Consider the following 19,937-nt stretch of genomic DNA (forward strand, 5'->3'; position numbering starts at 1 on the left):
TTAAAATGTATAAGCGTAGTACTTCATTAATCTGATTTTAGTTTCTTATTTAAAAGTCATATTTTTTGTGATTGTTTAGATTCTTAAATCAAAGAATAAAACTCATAATGTGATTAAAAATAGCTTTAAAAATAAATTTACTAAGTCGATTTTTAATACTCATGTAATACACTAATATAGTTAAGCAGTATCCGTTGAACGTTAATTGATTGTATTGATTGACAAAACAGTACCTGCAACAAATAAAAATGTATGCAAAATTAGTAATCAATAATAATAATAATAATAATTTTAAAATGAATGTATAAATAATATTTTTATTAAAAATTGAAATCAATAATTTCATATTAAACGTAATTTATGGTTGTTAAAATGTCACATAATGTTAAACAATATTGACCCTTTTTTATCGTTATGTGTTCAGTGTAAACTTATTATTTACATTTTCTAATGCATACATTTATATACGTTTTAATTTAAACTTTTTTTTTTAAGCACAAGTATAGTATATAGGTAAAAAATATTAATTCATAATTATATTTTATTACTTTAAGAAATATTTGCGCCTTTTAAAATGTTAAAAAAAATGAAGAAATGTTGTTAACTGTAAGTTCAATTACAATTTAAAACGCACTATTTATATAAATAAATCACACTAATACAATACAATAGTTCCAAAACCTTCATACAATGACTTCTAAGATAATACCAGTGTTGAGTTATTTTTCCAAATCTCAGCTCTTTTGTTTATAACTTCTATACATAGAATCCAAACTTTTATATTTATAAACCAATACTAAGAAAATATGATCATAAAATACATAAAGTATTTTATTTTTACTAACACCAAAAATAAATACATGTACTCAGAGACATTTTTTTTTTTTGAAAAAGCCATAGTAACAATAAATTATTAATCAAAAATTGATATTATAAAAATCTATATGAATAGAATAGTTTCACTGAACATTATTATAGTTGGTAAAATCCTCAGTGATGACGTTTTATGAAAAACGTAACTTTAGTCAAAACAAACTTTTATTAGTACGATGGCTTCTGAAATACCTCTAAATAATGTTGTGATGCACTTAAACATTATTATGAGAGTTTCCCTTTAGGGACCCTAATGATTTAGGAATGAAATAGTCTATAACCACTAACGATTTTTCTTTTACCAACAAAACAAAAAAGAAACACTTTTCAACGTTGCCCGTGGTAACAGACCAAGAATTTCAACTCTCCATAATACCAAGATCAAATAATTTCCTCTGGTTTTCACTAATATCCATAGACGCACATATTCAAAAATACATTTTTGGTAAAGAAAAAGATTTTGTTTAAAATATGTAAACTGAGCAGGGTATGTTAAAAAAGTATACACGTGGAATAAATTAATTATTGTTTTTTTCAGTAATAAAACTTTACAGTGCAATGGGAATTCAGAATACAGATTTTAAAAGTTGTTTCTTTAAAATGAAATATGTACTTTTACTAATAAGATAAAAATCATAATATATAAAATAGAACTGAAAAACATACTATAAATTTATAAATAAAACAAAAGTAAACTTGACCTTAAACAAATTAGACATATGATAAAACAAGACCCTTTTGTTTAGGTTACAATTGTCTTTGTTATACTTGAATCCTACTGAAAAAAGTAAAATTATAATTATAATTTATGAACATAGTAATTATTATTATATTTTTTTTTTACTAACAATTTTATACAATTATTTAAATGGGTTATATAAAATTATTATGTTGATATTGTTTTGATTGTAATAATATAAATAATGATATCATAAATTCCTCTTTAAATTATATAATCATATATTTGATTTACCCAGAAAAGAAATAATTAGAACATTACAACTACTATAAAATGTCAGACCGTAAAAGTATTTTTATTTAATTATACATATACATTATGTTTTAATTTATTTTATGTAACTAATATGGACATATTTTATTTACGGACAAATATTATTGATATTCTTATCAATAGTAATTATTTCAAACTGATAAATTATTGGTTATCGTATTCTATAATACCGATAATTGTATCAAATATTCGAATGTAATAAAAATCCTTAATAATAAAAACATAACGATTATATAAAAATAGTTAATTAAACTATTTAATTTTGTTTTGTATAATAATGGTGGACAAGTCAATCTAAATTTTAAATGGTATAACATGTAGTCTCATATATTAATTTATTATCATGTTTCATGTGGATTTAAAATAATATTTATACACGTTTTTATTTGAAGTATATTTAGTATTTATAGTGTTTTTTTCTTATTTGTTTGTTTTATCTTTAATATGTCAATCATGTTTTTATTTCAAATTCATTGTTAAAAATAATAATACAATAGTAGTTCTAAGTAATTTAATCTCTTTTAATATTTTGGTAAATTTATTGAAATAAGGTACGAGGTAAGTTTTATATAATATTGACATAAAAAAAAAGTAAACGTGAGATATGAAATTTGTGTCAAAAGCAATATTATTAAAAAAAAAAAACCCATTATTTTCAATAAATTATTGAACTAATTTTATTGTACAACACATCGATGAAAAATACTATTTACTCGTAACTATATAAGCAGTTTTAATTTATTTTCACATAATTTAATTAAATAATACATATATTATAGATAATTGATATATTATCTACTCTAAGTGTATTGAATATTTTGTTTATGACTTTACCAACGAGGACTCAAACAACACTTTCACAGTGACATATGTTGTTTATATACCGAAGAAAAATGATCACGTACTTTTTTTTCATGTTAATTTTCAGAAATCCAACAGCTACTCACACACACAAAATGCATACGTCTATTTACTTATACACCTATTCAGTGATAGTTTGTGTGAAAGAGAGGACAATTTGACCCCAATCTATACCGCACCACCACTACCACCAAACCGGACGATCCTTTATTTTGAACCTAACTATCCTTCTCCTTCGTTTTCATAGTAAAAGGAAGCTATCCTTTGGATATTCTCGTCACGTTCGTTTTACGTCCCAGAAAAGCGGATAGGAGACAGAAAAATCTCCCCAATATCCTGTCCTACGGCAATTTCCCGTTTTTCCGCGTTTGTGAACCCTAAAAATTAACCACTTTCTTTTTTCGCTTTAACCCCGTCACTTAAATCAACTCCTACCCGTACGCCGGCTTTCTCGAGCTGAATATCCGTCACCTAAAACCAATATAAAGGTTCTTCCGAGAGAAATCTGTGACCATTACTTTCAGTTTACACGTTTAAAAAATTAAGACCAACCAAACATTATTGTTATTATAATTATACAAACAAATAACAAAAAATCAACCTTTTTTTGTTTTATAACCAACAAAAAATTAAAATTACATGATTCGTCATTTATGTTCTTATAATAATATAAAAGTAGAAAACTTTGATACCACCGAAGAAAAGCTTAATTTTTTTTATTTGGAATTATTATTTTGTTTTTAAATTTTCGTTTATATATGATACACACAAACGAATACACACATACATATTATATTACATATAATAATCTATAAGTTTTTCTACAAGATTTTTTAAACCATGTTTGGTGCTAAACTGCTACTATAATTTTCTTAGGAAATGAGTGATTCAGCTCTGACATACATAGACAAAACAATTAGATTTTATTATTCAATATTCACGGATACAGAAAATAAACTTTTTAATTGGTCTAAATGTATTCTTATTTTAGCTAAATATGATATGCAATGCTATTGAGATTTCATAATTTTCATCAGTGTTTTTTCAAACGCCATATGACATCATATATTATTTCTTTCAACCGTTTTATTTTATCTAATAAGTTGGTTAAGCATATTTCAAACATTGATTCCAAGAAAATTAAGTTTTCACACGAAATTTATAAAATTTTTACTTTATGTACAAAACAAACACTATTAACAAAAAAAACCACACGATTTATCATGGATTTGATTGAGTTACATTCTTGAAGGTGTTAAATTAAAATATTAATTGATGGGGTCACAAATCCACAACTCAATCGTCGTTTGAAATTTCTAGTAGAGATTTTTAGAACGTACCATTCTTGCAGAACCAAAAAACATTATTGCCATATCAGTAATTTTGAACATTATGTATTTTTGTACTTTTTATTTGTACTTTTGTCTATGTTATTTATTAATAATATTTTCACCGTTCTTGTAACCGTAAACATAAGTTTATTTTAGTGCTGACATATAATACAGTTTTGTATTATTTTCATGTATTAGTCTGTCATATATAACATTAGTTCTTATTTTTATGTATAAGTTATAATATCATAGAAGTATTTAAATAGTGGTCATAAATAGTTTATAGTTTCAAACATGATATGTTTTATTAGTTGAAGTATATTACATGCATAATGTTTAGGATGTCTAAGATAGTAATAATTTTAACAATAATAAAATTCGTTTTAAAAGCATCTATTCTAAACAAGTTTTTATGGTTGTAATATGTAGTGAAACACTTAAAAAAATTAGTTTAAAATATTAATATATATTACCGTAAAATGAACCTATATCAAAACAATGAAGTTTTCAAGGAAAGAGAGTGTAATAAAAATATAGAAATAAGGTGTTATTCATTGCCCTACATCAATTACTATAAACATGAAATATACTTACTCATGCAGTCATGTACAAATATTTCACCATGGCAATGTATTTAACTCAATTTTCTGCAATAATTCTTAGATGATTGTTTAAAAGCAATATAATCAAATTTATTATTTCATCTTATTTTTATTCGCTTTGTTTACCACACAGTTACTAGCTACATCTCACTCAATCTGCTAAAACAACTTTTCCCTGGCCCATGTGATTTTTGGTTATCAGTATCGATTGTTTTTTTTTTCATAGAATCTCATACCTACTTTTCCAAATCGTCAATGTAAGATCTTTATTTGTATTTAATAGTAAACATTTATGATTATTGAAGTATAAGAGTATGGAGATGAAAACTGAACAACGTTTGCTATGTATAAAAAGGAATTAACTCTGTTCAATCAAAACAGTAAATATTATTATTCATACACGTATACCTAGCTATTGCATATTCATGTACTTAATGTAACTTTACTGCTGTTGAATATATTGAACACATTCGTATGAACAGTAGTAACACTTAACGTATACTTATAATATGTGTTTGAAGCTTTTAATGAAAATAACAATACTATGATATTTTCTTTGCTTAATGTTTGTAGTTAATTTTTTTAAACAGCTAGTAAATATAATACATGTCATAATTTTAATGATATAACAATATTCTTAAACACATTCAAAAATTTATTTATAAAATTTTAATTGTTCAAAATTAAAATACAACCCTCATTTAAATCCCACCGCTACTTAACAAAAAAAAATATTTTTATTACTTATAAAAAAGTTCAAAAACTCATTATTTTTGTTAATAATTTAACCGTATAATTTGGAAAAAAAATCTTGCATTTGATTTATTATACACCGACTATACATATCCGAATACTGGTAATAATTTTAAGTAAAACATTATATGTTAATGAAGGGTTTTATTTTTGTTTTTATAATGACATACATTTTTTTTTTTTTTTTAATTAATTCCTTCATAAAACAATCGATACAAAATTATACAACACTTTAGGTAAGCTTTTCAGTTTTTTTAAAAATGTATAATATATCTTTGTATGTAGTAAACAATAATATACCAACAACCCTTCACTCGACCATGGAAAATTAATTAGCCCTGAAACTCATTAAGCGACCAAAAGCAATACCGGAAAAGGAACAGAAAATTGTCACTAAGCACTTGGGTAGTTAATAGGTTCTTTAAGTTTCTTTTAATCCTTTTTGATTTTTTTAGTTTTTATTCGTATCATATAAAAACAACCTTTTTTCTATTGTACAATTTTTATCATTTTTACTATTATTTTTTTTTCGGTTTCAAAAACAAAAACATGGTAATTTATTATTAGAACTAAGGTCAGTGAAATGTATTATTTCTCCATTAATCCTAAAGGCAACAATTAGCAATGGAAACCCTCTCAACACTATATATACCCCTTCAATCCAAAGAGGGGCACTGAAAAGGTCATGCCCGCGTAGCCGCAATCAATCAGCCGCCATTTGGAAAATGGAAGGAGACTACTTGCACGATCGCCAAGTCTACGCAGTTTATTGTAGTTAAATATTGCTAATATATTTACAAAAACTACAAGTATTTATAAGGATGTATAAGTTGTTTAATTTCATTGAATCTTAAACAGATCAATGTGCATGCAAATGTATATTAAAACGAAAATCTGAAATATTATTGCCTTAGGTATTGGATCTATGTATATCTCAAAACTATATTATCTTTAAAAAATATAGAAAAAAACGTAAATTGTATATTAAATTCAAAAAGAAAAAGATTTAATTTTAATTAACATTAAAACATCGCTGAACTAGACATTTGTGTTTGAATAAAAACTAAATTAATATAAGTTTGAAATGAATAAACATTTATATGTGTATTAAAATAACATTAAAACAAATACACAAAACACAAATCAATCCTTTATAATAAACTATATATATTCATAGTATATACATATATAAAAATTGTTAATTTTTTTTTAATTTTATTGTAAGAAGATTTAATATATTTGTAATTGGTGTTCTTAAAAATATTTTAAAATAATGCAATGCTGAATACTGTAGAAATCATTAGAACATGTCCATGTTTTATCAATATTTTGATGTACTAAAATAAAAAAAAATGAGTAGATAAATATAAATAAATGATTTTAGTCACTATAAAAAAAAAAAAAAAAAAAAAAAAAACTAACAAACTATCCAAGATTAAACAACTTATACTTATACTTAGTCCTAGGCCCATAGTTTTTTAATTTTTTTAAAACAAGTAGGTACTACAATGATAAATAAAATAGCCACAAAAGAAAAATACGTTCGTGAATATTTAGAATATAAACAATCTATTGAGTTTTCATCGATAAAATATGTTGTACATTGATTGTCATCATAGACTTTATCATTTATCTATTTTAACGTTTAGTAGAATATTATTATAAAATCGTTACAAAAAGAAAAATAAAAATATTTGGTTGACATTGTTTAGTATAGTTTTGATCGGTAATACAGACAAATTTCGAGTTTATCATCATGATAAATAAATCGTTTCGAACAAATAGACGGCTACTCTAATATGAGCTTACTGTTTACTAGATATGCTTGATATGATAATTCTTGAATCATTTAACAGAGCACTTCTAATTTAGACAGTTTCGACATAACCGAAACGTCGCTAAGACCCTATGAAACATATGATATTCTGGAATTCAGAGTGATTAACAGTGAACCAAAAGGTTTCTTTGTTTCTGGGTCATTGTAAACAGGAAAAGGTCGTTTGGAGACATATGTATCAATACAACAATTTTAGTTATGCTGTTTATAGTCTAACTATATAACATTATTCAGCCGATTGATCAATTATATATGGTATGGAAAAGGGTGATAAACAACCAAATCGATTATTGCTCAGAATATCCTATAACAATTATTAGTAGGTACACGATTTTAGCGTATGATCTGAAATTCTAACAACGAAATTGGAACAGGTGTGTAACATAAATCTATCTGCGTAAATTATGATATACTGTGGTCTGTGCATATCATGAAACATTTTCCAACATACGTACACAAGTGATTAATTCTGAAAACAGTACAATATTGAATATAATGGACAAATCGAAGAGCATGTAAAATACTAATCAAACATTTCTAGATTATTTTGACTTTAAAACATTATTAATATTGATTATTAACTAACAAAAAAACCGAAGGATTCATTCTGCTGTGAAATAAGTTTTGAAATGAATGCCTCAGATCACTGTGATGTATGTGTTCAAACGATTCAATAATCAATCAACGTATACGTAAAAACTATTTTGAGATAATAAAGTGATGTCAATCACTTATATCAATATTTTGTAGTCAATTAATATAGTTTTGAGCCTGAATATTTTTATTACTAATAGCATAAATTCATCATCAGTTAACCGGTATTTGGTTATGTTCAATTATCATTTAAGTTTGATAATATACATTTAACTTTATATAGAAATATTTCATATAATTTTTGTTGTATATTCACTTAGTAATATTTTAATTATCTCATCACTGTGCTTAATTTAAAATTTAATTTTTATTAATGCGGTATACTGAGTTACCTAATTCTTGCTACAAACATCATGTAATAGATAATAATATATCATATTATTAATTATTTTAATATTATATGAATAAGTTATAAATTAGACTATTTAAAAAATAAAATCGCCATTGTGCATAGCAAATAATCAACCTATGTACTATAGGCAGTAAAGAAAAAAAGTTTTAAGTTCCCAGAATTAGATTGTTTTGGGATATATAATAATTTTAACCATTAGCGAATAATCAATATTTCTTCATTGGCACAAGATTTAGTCAAACATAAATCTCCAACGTATATATAAAAAAAAAAAATGTTTTATCCGTGTATTTTATGTCTTCGAAATAATGTAAAACCAACTTATGAAAAACCTTAAATTCATTTTTCAAGTTTTATCAACAAAAAGTTATCATGCATAAATCAATAAAAATCTAAAAAACAAAAAAATTTAAATGTTTATAAAAAAATAAAGAAGAGAAAAAATCAAAATATTTTGCAAATTGTTTTTACAATTGTAATATAAACTGTCGTTAACATTTTAAATCTCTTTTTTGTTCATTCTTAAATTTAAAAAAAAAAAAAAAAAAAAAAAAACAAAAAAAATATATATTATCAAAAACGAATTTTGTATAAACATCTCCGTTTTTCTGTAATTTCATTTTTGTATTCAATATGTAGGAAATTTTTTTTTTATTGACCTTCCCAAAACACTGACTACATTACATTTTTTTATCGAAAACCAGTCTCAAAGTTAAAGGTTTCAAAATGTGATGACGGCTACAAAAAATAGAAATACGTATATACATATTATTATATAACCAATATTTGTCATCGAGAATAAAGAATCAAAAATATATTTTTTAACTTTTAATGTTAAACATTTCTCGTTTTTATTTTACAATATTATATTCATATAAATTATGTTAAATTTTTTTGCACAAAACTATTTTTAATATAATTAATTACATTAATAGTTTCAGAATTAATTATTTTACTTGCTAGTATTCTATTAATATAACTTTGATGAAACATTTTTAAAGTAATGTTAATACTCAAAAAATAGTTTAATTCCAATTTAATTAAAAATATTATATTTAATATTAACTAATATGAAAGTGCTCATAAGAACTTTGACGTACACCTCACGTTTGCTTTATTATTTTTATGAGGTCTTTTTTTTATAACGTCAGAAGTTACTTTATACTCCAAAGAGATTATTCCGTGAGTTTTATTGTAGTAAGATATTATTTTTAATACCATTATAAATACATTTTTGTGTATTTTTAATTATCCTAGTGTATAAGACATTAATTATATATATATATATATATATTGCTTAAAGTATACATTTTTGTTATATTCTTGTTAAGATTTTATCAAAAATGCATATTTCTATTTCTTTTGTAAATATAATTTAATATTAATTTTCAGATAACTTTGGTCTTTTTAGATTTTAGATAAATATTTTTTTATGAATCCAAATGTTATTCTATGATTAAAACACTTATTCAAGTATTAAATGGCACGATACATTAAAAATATTTAATTTAAAATAAAATCTATCAAGGTCAAAGCAATAAAATCTGATTAACTTAATAAAATGTCCAGGAATAATAATAATTATTATACCGTTATTTAACAGAAATATAATTAGTGAATCATTCCAATTGTACATAATATCATGAAGTTTTTACGACTAAAAACGGTTTTCATCAACCCTCTCAAATGAGCATGTACAACAGTACTTTCTCAAGTATTACTCGCACGACGAGTACGATATTGTCACGAGTATATTATATAAAGGTTTAAAACACACATGTTATATTGTTTGCCATTGAAATATGAAATAATGGTATTTGGATTTGACTCCTCTCCGAATAGATTCTCGACCGAGAAAAGCTTGGATTTAATGTGACAGTGGGATACGGTTTTTAAACCGTGGTATCCGGTGAAACCCGTTTGGTCGAAACGGTTTCGCGTTAAATCTCTTGATCCCCCCTCTCTCCGAGTAGCATATTCGACCAAGTCAATCCGAACCATCCAATCGGCCTAAACGCGGCAGGATTACTTACTCGAGCGTCCGGCGAAATTCGTAACGAGAAAAACGAAGGCTAGCGTGGAAATTCGATAGCGGTAATTCCCGTATAAAATTATTATTATTATTATTATTGTACTGTTATTTTCTCTGTGGATCCGATGATATCAACAACGCGTTTATTGATCCAAAGACGCTAGTCCGTCGGTAGCATTCAAACCATTAGAATTTCTAGCGCACACGAACCGATAATTTTGGTGGCGTAGGTACGATCCAACGGACAGCAACGTATCAATTCGTGTGAAATCGGATCCCAATGAGACTACGCCAGTGTAATTACAATGAATATTCTAATCCCGAAGCGACTATTGGCGTTTATCGACGATGCGCATCGAAACGCTGTCTGTGTCACGCAAGCCAACATGGATGTGGCACAGACGCTTTCGGCTTTTTTATCTAAAAAATCACGAAATCGATGAAATATGAGTTCGAAATTATATTTCTTTTCTTATGCAGAAAAATTTGTTATTGTTTTTTTTTTTTTTTTTTTTTTTTTAATTTTTTTTTTTTTTTAATTTTATCACAATATAAGTATTGAAATATACTAAATAGTAATAACAATGTTACAAACACTAACGAATACAATTTTTCTCGATACTGTAAATATCGCTTATACGAGCACAACTACGATAAAATATTTTTGATGTTCGGTAAATACTTTTTTTTTCTTTCCTCTAATTTTCATTTTTTTATGTATTTATAAAAATAACAGTAGCTGATTCTACATAGGTACACATGTAATAATATGACGTTTTCATATTACCACAATTCGTTATACGAAAGTCGGTATAAGTACTTGTGTAATAATATGTCATTACGTTAAGCTCTTTTCCAAATTTTAATTACCGGAAAGGAAAATATTGTGAGTTTATTTTTTTTTCCCGGTTGATGCGCGCATCTGAGTTGTATTTTTTTTTTTTTTTTTTTTTAGATAAAAAAAAGGTAAAAGTGTGTAGTCACATCACGATGCATCGAACAAACACGACCCCTACAGCAAGATCGTGACTAGATTACGGTTTAATGTGTTTTTTCTTTTTTAATATTGGGTTGATTGCATTTCGGTTATTGTAGACAATAATGTACACGTGTGGTTTGCACAAAGATAATCATATAGCTGTTTTCAGAGATGACGCATTTGTGCTTTGCAATAATAATAATAATTACCAACTGAATATTATACAGCGACACTGCTGCAACAAAGTACAAATCAGCTTAAAATTAATCAGAAACTACAGCTTTAAAATTAATTATAAACGAACACCTCTTCGCCCGTAGCATTAAAATCGCTATTTTTTTTCACAATATTATTATTCGCAAGATACTTATTATACAACTCATATCGTATATTCGCGCATTAAAATTATCGGCAAATCGGATTTGTCAACTTAATAATTTTTTTAGACATTTATGTGTTTATAAAATTCGCCACCGTTTCAATATCTCGTAAAATCATAAGGACGCGCGAGAATTCAAACGTTTTCCTAGGGTCATAATTTAAAATCGGCATTTCTTTTAAAACTTAGAGTTATGTAGTTGTATAGGTAGGTATGGTGTTTCAAAGCGACGCTGTTGCAGTTGTCGCGGAAAACATTTTTTTTTTTTTTTTTTTTTTTTTTTCTGGCCAGAAAAACGTCACGTCCGAGATTGTGGTTTTAAATGCGGTTTCCCTTTTTCATGCAACCCTTTTTGCATTACACTGCAATGCGATCTTTCCGGTCGTCGGTATTCCACGTCGGTGTGTGCCACCATACACAACCCTCACATCACCCACACACCACCACGAACATTTATTTCGCCCACGTCCTATTTGTTTACGAAACAGTGCAATGCGTTTGCAACTGAACCGTCTAGATGTCTGTGCGTTTGATTAGCGAGGAACTAAAACGTTCATGTAGGTACAGAGAGAGAGAGAGAGAGAGAGAGTGAGAGAAATTTACTTTCTGACATGTGTACTTGCGTATAATAATATTATTACATATTCTCGAGCTACTCGTCGGCGGTGAGTTGAGAACAGTTCCGTCGTATTTTTTTCAAATAATCCATCGAGATATTTGGATTTTCTTTTTATTTCGTGCCATCCTGAAAGTTTATAATACTGTCGATAGATGAAATATAATATTATTTTATTTCCGACGTAACCCGCGTGGACCGTATGCCGATGACGTAGTGGCGGATGACGTTTAACCCCAGGGAAACAGTTTTCGGTTTCTCGGACGTGTACGCTGCAGGTATTGAAATGAAATCCCATTAAACATACTCTGTTTGATATTCAATTCCCTTCGCTATTGATTTAACAACAATATTGTTGGCAGAGTATTAAGCAATGAAACCGACATCATAATAATATACATTAGGTATACAATATAATATACATTGATCACCAAAACGGCAGAATATTGTTATAATTTCGCATAATTTACGTAATCCCATTCACGAAAAAGCATCCAGAAATGATTTTAATTCCATTTCCACTCTATTCAAGTAGATGCCTGCCATCATTTAATACACTATATTCGGTATTACACGTTTTATCGATTATTAAGTTTTCATTAATAGGCTACCTACCTATATACATTATAGGTATTTTTAATTTTCACTTAGTCATTCTTTCTTTTTATCAAGATTTCATTTTTTTTTTTTTTTTTTTTTTTTTTAACAAAATGCTCTAATTGCAAACTTTAATTATTTTTATTAATTTTTACAATATTCTTCCATCATTCATCTTTTTTTACAATTATTAAAATACCTTCTACAACTTCAATTTACTATATAATTTATTTAAATATTTTCAACATACTTTTTAATAATAGTTTTTCATATCACGAGAGAAATAGATAGGTACAGACGTTGACCATTGTGCCTAATTCTCTCTCGGTGTAAGTCTGTTTCTTAATATTGTCGCTCACCGTCTTAAATAAATAGCTTTAATAACCAATTTAACTCTGGATTATTAAAATAAATAATTGATTTATAATAATCGGCCTTTGCATATATTGATTTGTATTATTTTGTGTTTAATAAATACCCTAAAAAATATAAATAAATAAATAAATTATTAGGGAAAATTATTATATATTAAATTATAAATTAATAATTATAATAAAATCTGATTACGATTTATTTTTCATACCTTTTGGGAATCATTGTTCAATCTACGGGACAACAATCAACATAAAATCAATGAAACGCGTAACGGAGAGAATACACTGATATCGGTAGTTCATGTCATAAAGACGATTTGTCTCACAAATAGTCCCATTATATTTCAGAGATATCGTTTTTGTTTTTTAACATCTTAACACATACTTACCGGTAATAACATAATTTGTCTATTTCCGATTTAATGATTGATTGAACTTGAGTTCGTATAAAAAAAAAAAAAAAAAACCGTTAAAAATGAATTTCAAGCACCGGCCACAGTATTCTTGCAGTGACACAATCATCTTATGAACAAAACTTTTGAAACACCTGTATACAATGCTATTATAAACATAAAGTTTAGAGAATCTATTAAATTTTAACTAGACATTATTTATATTGAATTATATTTACAAGCTTAAAGTTGTCATTAACAATTAATTGAATGTTTTGCAAATAGTACTTCTCAAAAAATTTCATAATTTAATTCACACAACTATTATAATATTAATTACTACGTTTAATGTTTAATTATTTTATATTTTATAACCTATAACATAATATATTTTCAAACAAGTATAATGTTTAAGAAAAACGTTTACAATTACTTAAGTAAAATAATTTCATGGATTTTATAGTACGACACATACTATACGAAAAAATAATAAAGATTTTATATTTTTTAAACAGATAATTAGTTTATTTTATTAAAATAATGTGATTTTTTTTTTCTTCAACAAATATGGGCAACCTTGATTTACTTCTTTCAAATTAAATAATTAGTTCAAAAATTGTTTATTATAAAATGTATGTTTGTTTATAAATAAATCCAAAATTTCGTTCCCCTATTATTCGTCTTTACAAAATGATTAAATTAAGTTTTAATATATTAAAATATCTCACTTGTACCTTTATACTAAAATTGTATAAATAAATCTATGATTATAATTTAAATATTATAAATTGTGAATGTAAGAGTCAACAAATATTTTAAAATCATTAAACACGTACTCCATACACGACATTTTTTTAATTTTATTTAGATAAAGGCTATACATTGTATGTATTGAATTTAAACTTTTGTTTAATTTGAGCTTTAATTTTATCTCTAAAATGTCCAAAAGAAAAAGTTTTTAGTTTAGAGGTTAAGACAAAATAAGTTTATGTGTTTAAAATCTAAATCATCTAAATAATTAAATCATTCTTTTTTATTATTATTTCTAGAAAAAACTATTGTATTACTTTTTTTTTAGTTTAACTATTATAACGCATTTAATTGGGTATCAACATTCATTGTATTATTTGTAATATAGTATTATGTTTAAAATGTAGAATAATTAAAAATTGTAATCAAATCAATTACAATGTACATCACTTAGCAAACTCATAGTTTTATATATAGTTTCATATTAAAAACTTTGTTTAATTTTTATCAGGAATAATATTAATTGATAGTTTTTAATTGAAAGATCATTGATTAATGACAATTAAATAATAGATTAACGTTTATAACATATATATACGATCTTTGTTAATTGAGATTATTAAACAAGGAAACCTATAATGTTTAGCACGAATATTAAATAAGAATTATACAACATAATTTTACTTCATATATTTGATAAATTTATCCATTGCATTGTATCTTTGTCAAATAATAATATGGAATATCGCAAATAATGGTAAAAGATTTTGAAAATAATGAAAATAATGATTTTAACAACATTTTATTTTTTGTTTTTTTTTTTTTTTTTTTTTTTTTGTTATTATTGATATTTTATACTTATATTTATAAAGTATTTTATGAAAACAAACATTCAAACTTTCAATTGGTAGGATAGTATACAATTTAAAGTATACTTATCTTCACTGATGATTACCCTGGATATTACATAGGGATTAATTTATTATTAATTTAGACCACGTTAGTACCTAATATTAAAGTTGAAGCTATCTAAAAGTAAAAATTATGTATATATACAATTTCGATAATATATGCAACTGAAATAGAATAAATTTAATATAATAATTAACATTAAATCTCAAAACTATTATATAGTGCAACATTATAATTTATAAGATTAATTCTTGAAAGATATTATTACTCAACATTAACGATAAAGACAAATTATTATTCATATTTTAGTGTTTTAAAAAGAAATGTAATACGTTCGTCTTTGTTTAACTGAATTGAGTATTCAGTTATTTTGTTTAAGGATAGTATTAATATTTTGCACAATAAATGCACATAATAATGTGGAATTATATTATAAAATACATATATGCATTATAGATATTTGTGTAAATATTAATACAATTTTTAAATGTTGATTTCTAGTAAATTATATAAATTAAAAATAAAGTTTGATAATTATAGTTAAATCAAAATAAATTATTTTAAAAACTTTTTTTTTATTATTATATTTAAAAAAAAAAAAATATCAGTCTATAATCATTATTAGATTATACAATGACTAATTACTTTTATTGATTAAAAAATAAGATAAATTGATGTTTAATACAATGTATTAACTGTATTGTGTATAAAACTAAAACATAATATAATGCGACTGTTTTAATATCATTACATTTTATTTTTTTTTTAATTTACATTTATAATTTTAAAAATAAAATGATAATATACTAAAACCGATGATATTATATATTTTGGAGTAATGAGATTACTACTAGTTATCTAAAGATAGAGATAATTAAAACCAGTTGAATTCAATACGTCTTATTATTTCGAAGTTCTAAATAAATTAGTTGACCTAATAAGTCTAATAATGTACATACTATATGCAAGGTTTATTTTATTTTAGGAACATCAAAGACATTTAATGTAAGATTTAGATAGAGACAATACAATCTTTCCCTCGGATTTTGATACTTAGCTTTTGAACAATTTAAAACATATGGACGGCAATAACGTTAAATTGAAATAGTTGGAGATATAACAATTTTAGTGTTATATGCAATGATATTGTGATGCTTGATGAATTTAAGATAGAATTAGAAAGAAATAAAAGAAAACTTACTGAGATAAGTTAAGCAATAGACCTTCAAACACGTTAAGATAAGAACAGATATATCCTGATAAGTAATAATTACAAATCAAGTTATCTTTTAAAACAAGTATAGATCAGTTATCTTCTGAAAAAAATTAAATTTTAAAATACCTTAGGTACTATTTTAAAGTATAAAAACAACATCTATGCGAAAATAAATTTGATTATAAGTATCGGTCGAGGAAATAACATAAAAATAAAAAACCATCAAAACTAATTTAAATAGATACAGACGATAAAATTTACATAATCTATAAATCTAATATATTGACCATCGTAAATGACGTAAAAAAGACCAAACTTATATCTTTCAAAAGTAAAATTTAAAAAAAAAAATTCAAAGGCCTTTGTTAGAAGCTGTAGAAAGAATAAAAATATATGATTCCTTCGTAAACTCTTCAGGCACGTCGCAAATGTCATTTAAGATAACTACTAAGTAGCTGTTAATTTCAAGCTGTTTGGCTCGATTAGATTATTAGTTAAGATAAAATGTTTTGAAAACTTATTTCTAGACTATTTCTAGAAAAGTCTAATATCAATATAATATGTTATTCATTTTATTTTCTCACAGTCGTTACTTTTTTAAGAACATACTAAAAAAAAAAAAAAAAAAAATAGAATCGATTTCATTCAATTTATAATCTGGTGTTGTGAATAAAATCTAGTTCTTTAAAGAAAAGTACAAAAATAATAAAAGCAATAAACTCTTAAAATATCAAATAAATATTATTTTTTTCCTACCAGGAACCACATATAAATTTAGAAATTTTAGTAATTTTACTATTTCAAAACCTAATAACGCATATAAAAACACATAGAGCTCTATGTCAAATACATTACGCCGAGAATCTAGAAAAAAAGTGTTTTAAATTTTAATAATTTTGACTATCGATGCAATATCTATGAATATATTCTATTGAATAATGATATAATATTATACCTGGGTACGTTAAGTTATATCATTATAGTACTAAATACTATAAACATGAATTAAAAAAATAATTTAATAAGTTATTCAAATTATAGTTAATCGATAATTTGTTGCATATAAATATATATATATTATGTTTTAGTTCATTTGTTTACTAGTTATTGATGTAAATTATTGACGTTAACCAATCTAACTGTCAATTCGATAACCACCATTAATTCTGAGTAAAAACTGTATGATAACTTGTATACAATATGACGTATGTTTATTTAAAAATGTAAACATGTTGATACCAATGACAGCATGTATTTACATTCCACGGAAAGTCATCTAAGTCAAATCACTTTCGCACCATATATATATATATATATATATATATATATATATATGTATATGTTATTTATATACAGAGTTACTACTATTTAACCTACACTTAACAGATTGTAAGTTTATGGCATTGTTTTTGATATATAAACAAAAAATTACATCATAACATTGAACCATCAAGTCATCTCAACTGTATCCATTCACAAACTAAAACCATTTAATTCTCATAGTTTTAATAACGTATTTGTTCTCGGTTCTATGGAAGTTTGTCAAAAACGACATGTACAGTAATATAAAATGAGTAACATAATCCATATTTGTTTTGTTACACTGTAATGCAGTTGACAGGAAACAATCATGTCGGAAAACACCTGAAATAACATGATCGAAATTACGTTGTATGAAAAATCGTATAAAACCCACAGTTTCTGCACTAGACGTCAATTTTGGTTTTCTATACTATCAGTAGTAAATCGTACTGTTACAAACAAACAAAATGACGGTTAAAATTTCAATTTTTGCTGTCGCTATGGTACGTATATTTTAATAATAACTATTGTTAACGAAATAACTTACGATAATTCTAACCTAATAATATAATTTTTATAATTGTTGATACTATTCATTTTATTTTATTAGTAAGAACAATTATTTAGTTTAGTCAGATATTTTTTTGCATATTATACACTTTAAAATTAGAGTATTTGAATTTTCATTTGAACGTTAAAAACAAAATATCCATCCCAAACATATATTATTACTATTTTAAACGGTATCTTAAAATAATAATAAGGCCTGTAATGTATATATTTTATTTAAGAAATAAAAATATTTAAAGTGAATTTTTCAAAAGCGTCATTAAAAAAAAAAAAAAAAAAAAAAACAAATACATATTAAATTTTATTAAACAACAGCCGAAGACTAAAATGTTGGATTCTATGATTTTCTTAGATTGTGACCTGTGTCTGCGCTGATGTTATGTACCAGCCATCGACATTAACAATGACAATGCCATATATGCCCTACTATCCAATGGATTCACCAATCTACAATGAATACAAGAAAAGTATATACACTCTGAACCAAGCTTTAGGAAACATATGTTTCGCTTCTCAAAATGCATACGACTACAGCACGTTATACAAAGACCAAGCTAACGTCAATCTAGAACTAAACGAATCTAAAAACAGATTTGAAAGAGCTCTAAGACACTTCGATGAGAAAATGAATGAATACCGCCAAGCGTTGATGAACTACAAAATGTTATTAGGGTATAAAAACCCAGTGCCCATAACAATGCCTACTCCAATGCCTACTCCAATCACATTGGATGACAACATTACCATCGACCCTGCTGTAATGTAATTTCTAAATATTACATAATTTTAATATTTTATTAATAAACTGATTTAAAAAATGTTGTCAAACATAAAAACTTGTATTTTATTTTTAAGCGATCCTGAACGATTAAGATTTTATTTCTTATTTCAAATCTTTTTTTTATTATCGATACCTTATTTATAATAAACATCTTATTATTATTGAGCATATATTATATAAGACGTATAAAAAATGTATTATATACTCATATTTAAATATGAGCTTTAGCCAATTGATTGTAGTTATAAAAATAGTCAATATTAGAAAGTGGCTCTATCATGTGATTAATACTACCTATATACCAACGATACTGAATTAAGTTTAATAAATAATAAATAATTTATATTTAAAAATGATACTATTAATTTTATTTATACATTTCAAATATTGATATTTTTACACAAATTGTAATGGAAAACTATTTTGTCGTTTTCTTTAAACCCGTTACTCCGATTTATTGCATCCTGCATCAAAAACATCGTTTGATTGAAAAGTAACAATTATTATTTATTTTTTCTCTTTTTTTATTTTCTATTACCATCGAGAGACAGAACACAATCTTTGAGAGATTTTTTTGTTTCGTTTTTATTTATTTTTAATTTTTTTTTTTTAAGAAATTATTATTTTTTTTTAATTTGAAATTTAACTATTCACTATTTTCTTAAATCAAAATAAATAACTGTAAAATATATAAAAAGAAAATATCTATTATAATATATTATATATATTATTATTATAAGCATTAAAAATCTAACTTTACTT

At 24.8% G+C, this 19,937-nt stretch overlaps 2 protein-coding genes across 2 annotated transcripts in view; one reads left to right on the plus strand and one right to left on the minus strand.

The window, feature by feature from the left end:
* The window catches only part of LOC112601149, a 141,881-nt gene that overhangs the window by 106,314 nt on the left and 15,630 nt on the right, over window positions 1-19,937 (minus strand). The window lies entirely within an intron of this gene.
* LOC112601150 lies at window positions 18,220-19,230 on the plus strand. The gene is made up of 2 exons (XM_025348604.1): window positions 18,220-18,327; window positions 18,747-19,230. Exons 1-2 carry the CDS (start codon window positions 18,292-18,294, stop codon window positions 19,158-19,160), a joined length of 450 nt encoding a protein of 149 aa, XP_025204389.1. The 5' UTR covers window positions 18,220-18,291; the 3' UTR covers window positions 19,161-19,230.

This window comes from Melanaphis sacchari, unplaced genomic scaffold, assembly GCF_002803265.2.
Source record: "Melanaphis sacchari strain LSU unplaced genomic scaffold, SCAv2.0 Contig75_pilon_pilon, whole genome shotgun sequence".
NCBI classification, from domain to species: Eukaryota; Metazoa; Arthropoda; class Insecta; order Hemiptera; family Aphididae; genus Melanaphis; species Melanaphis sacchari.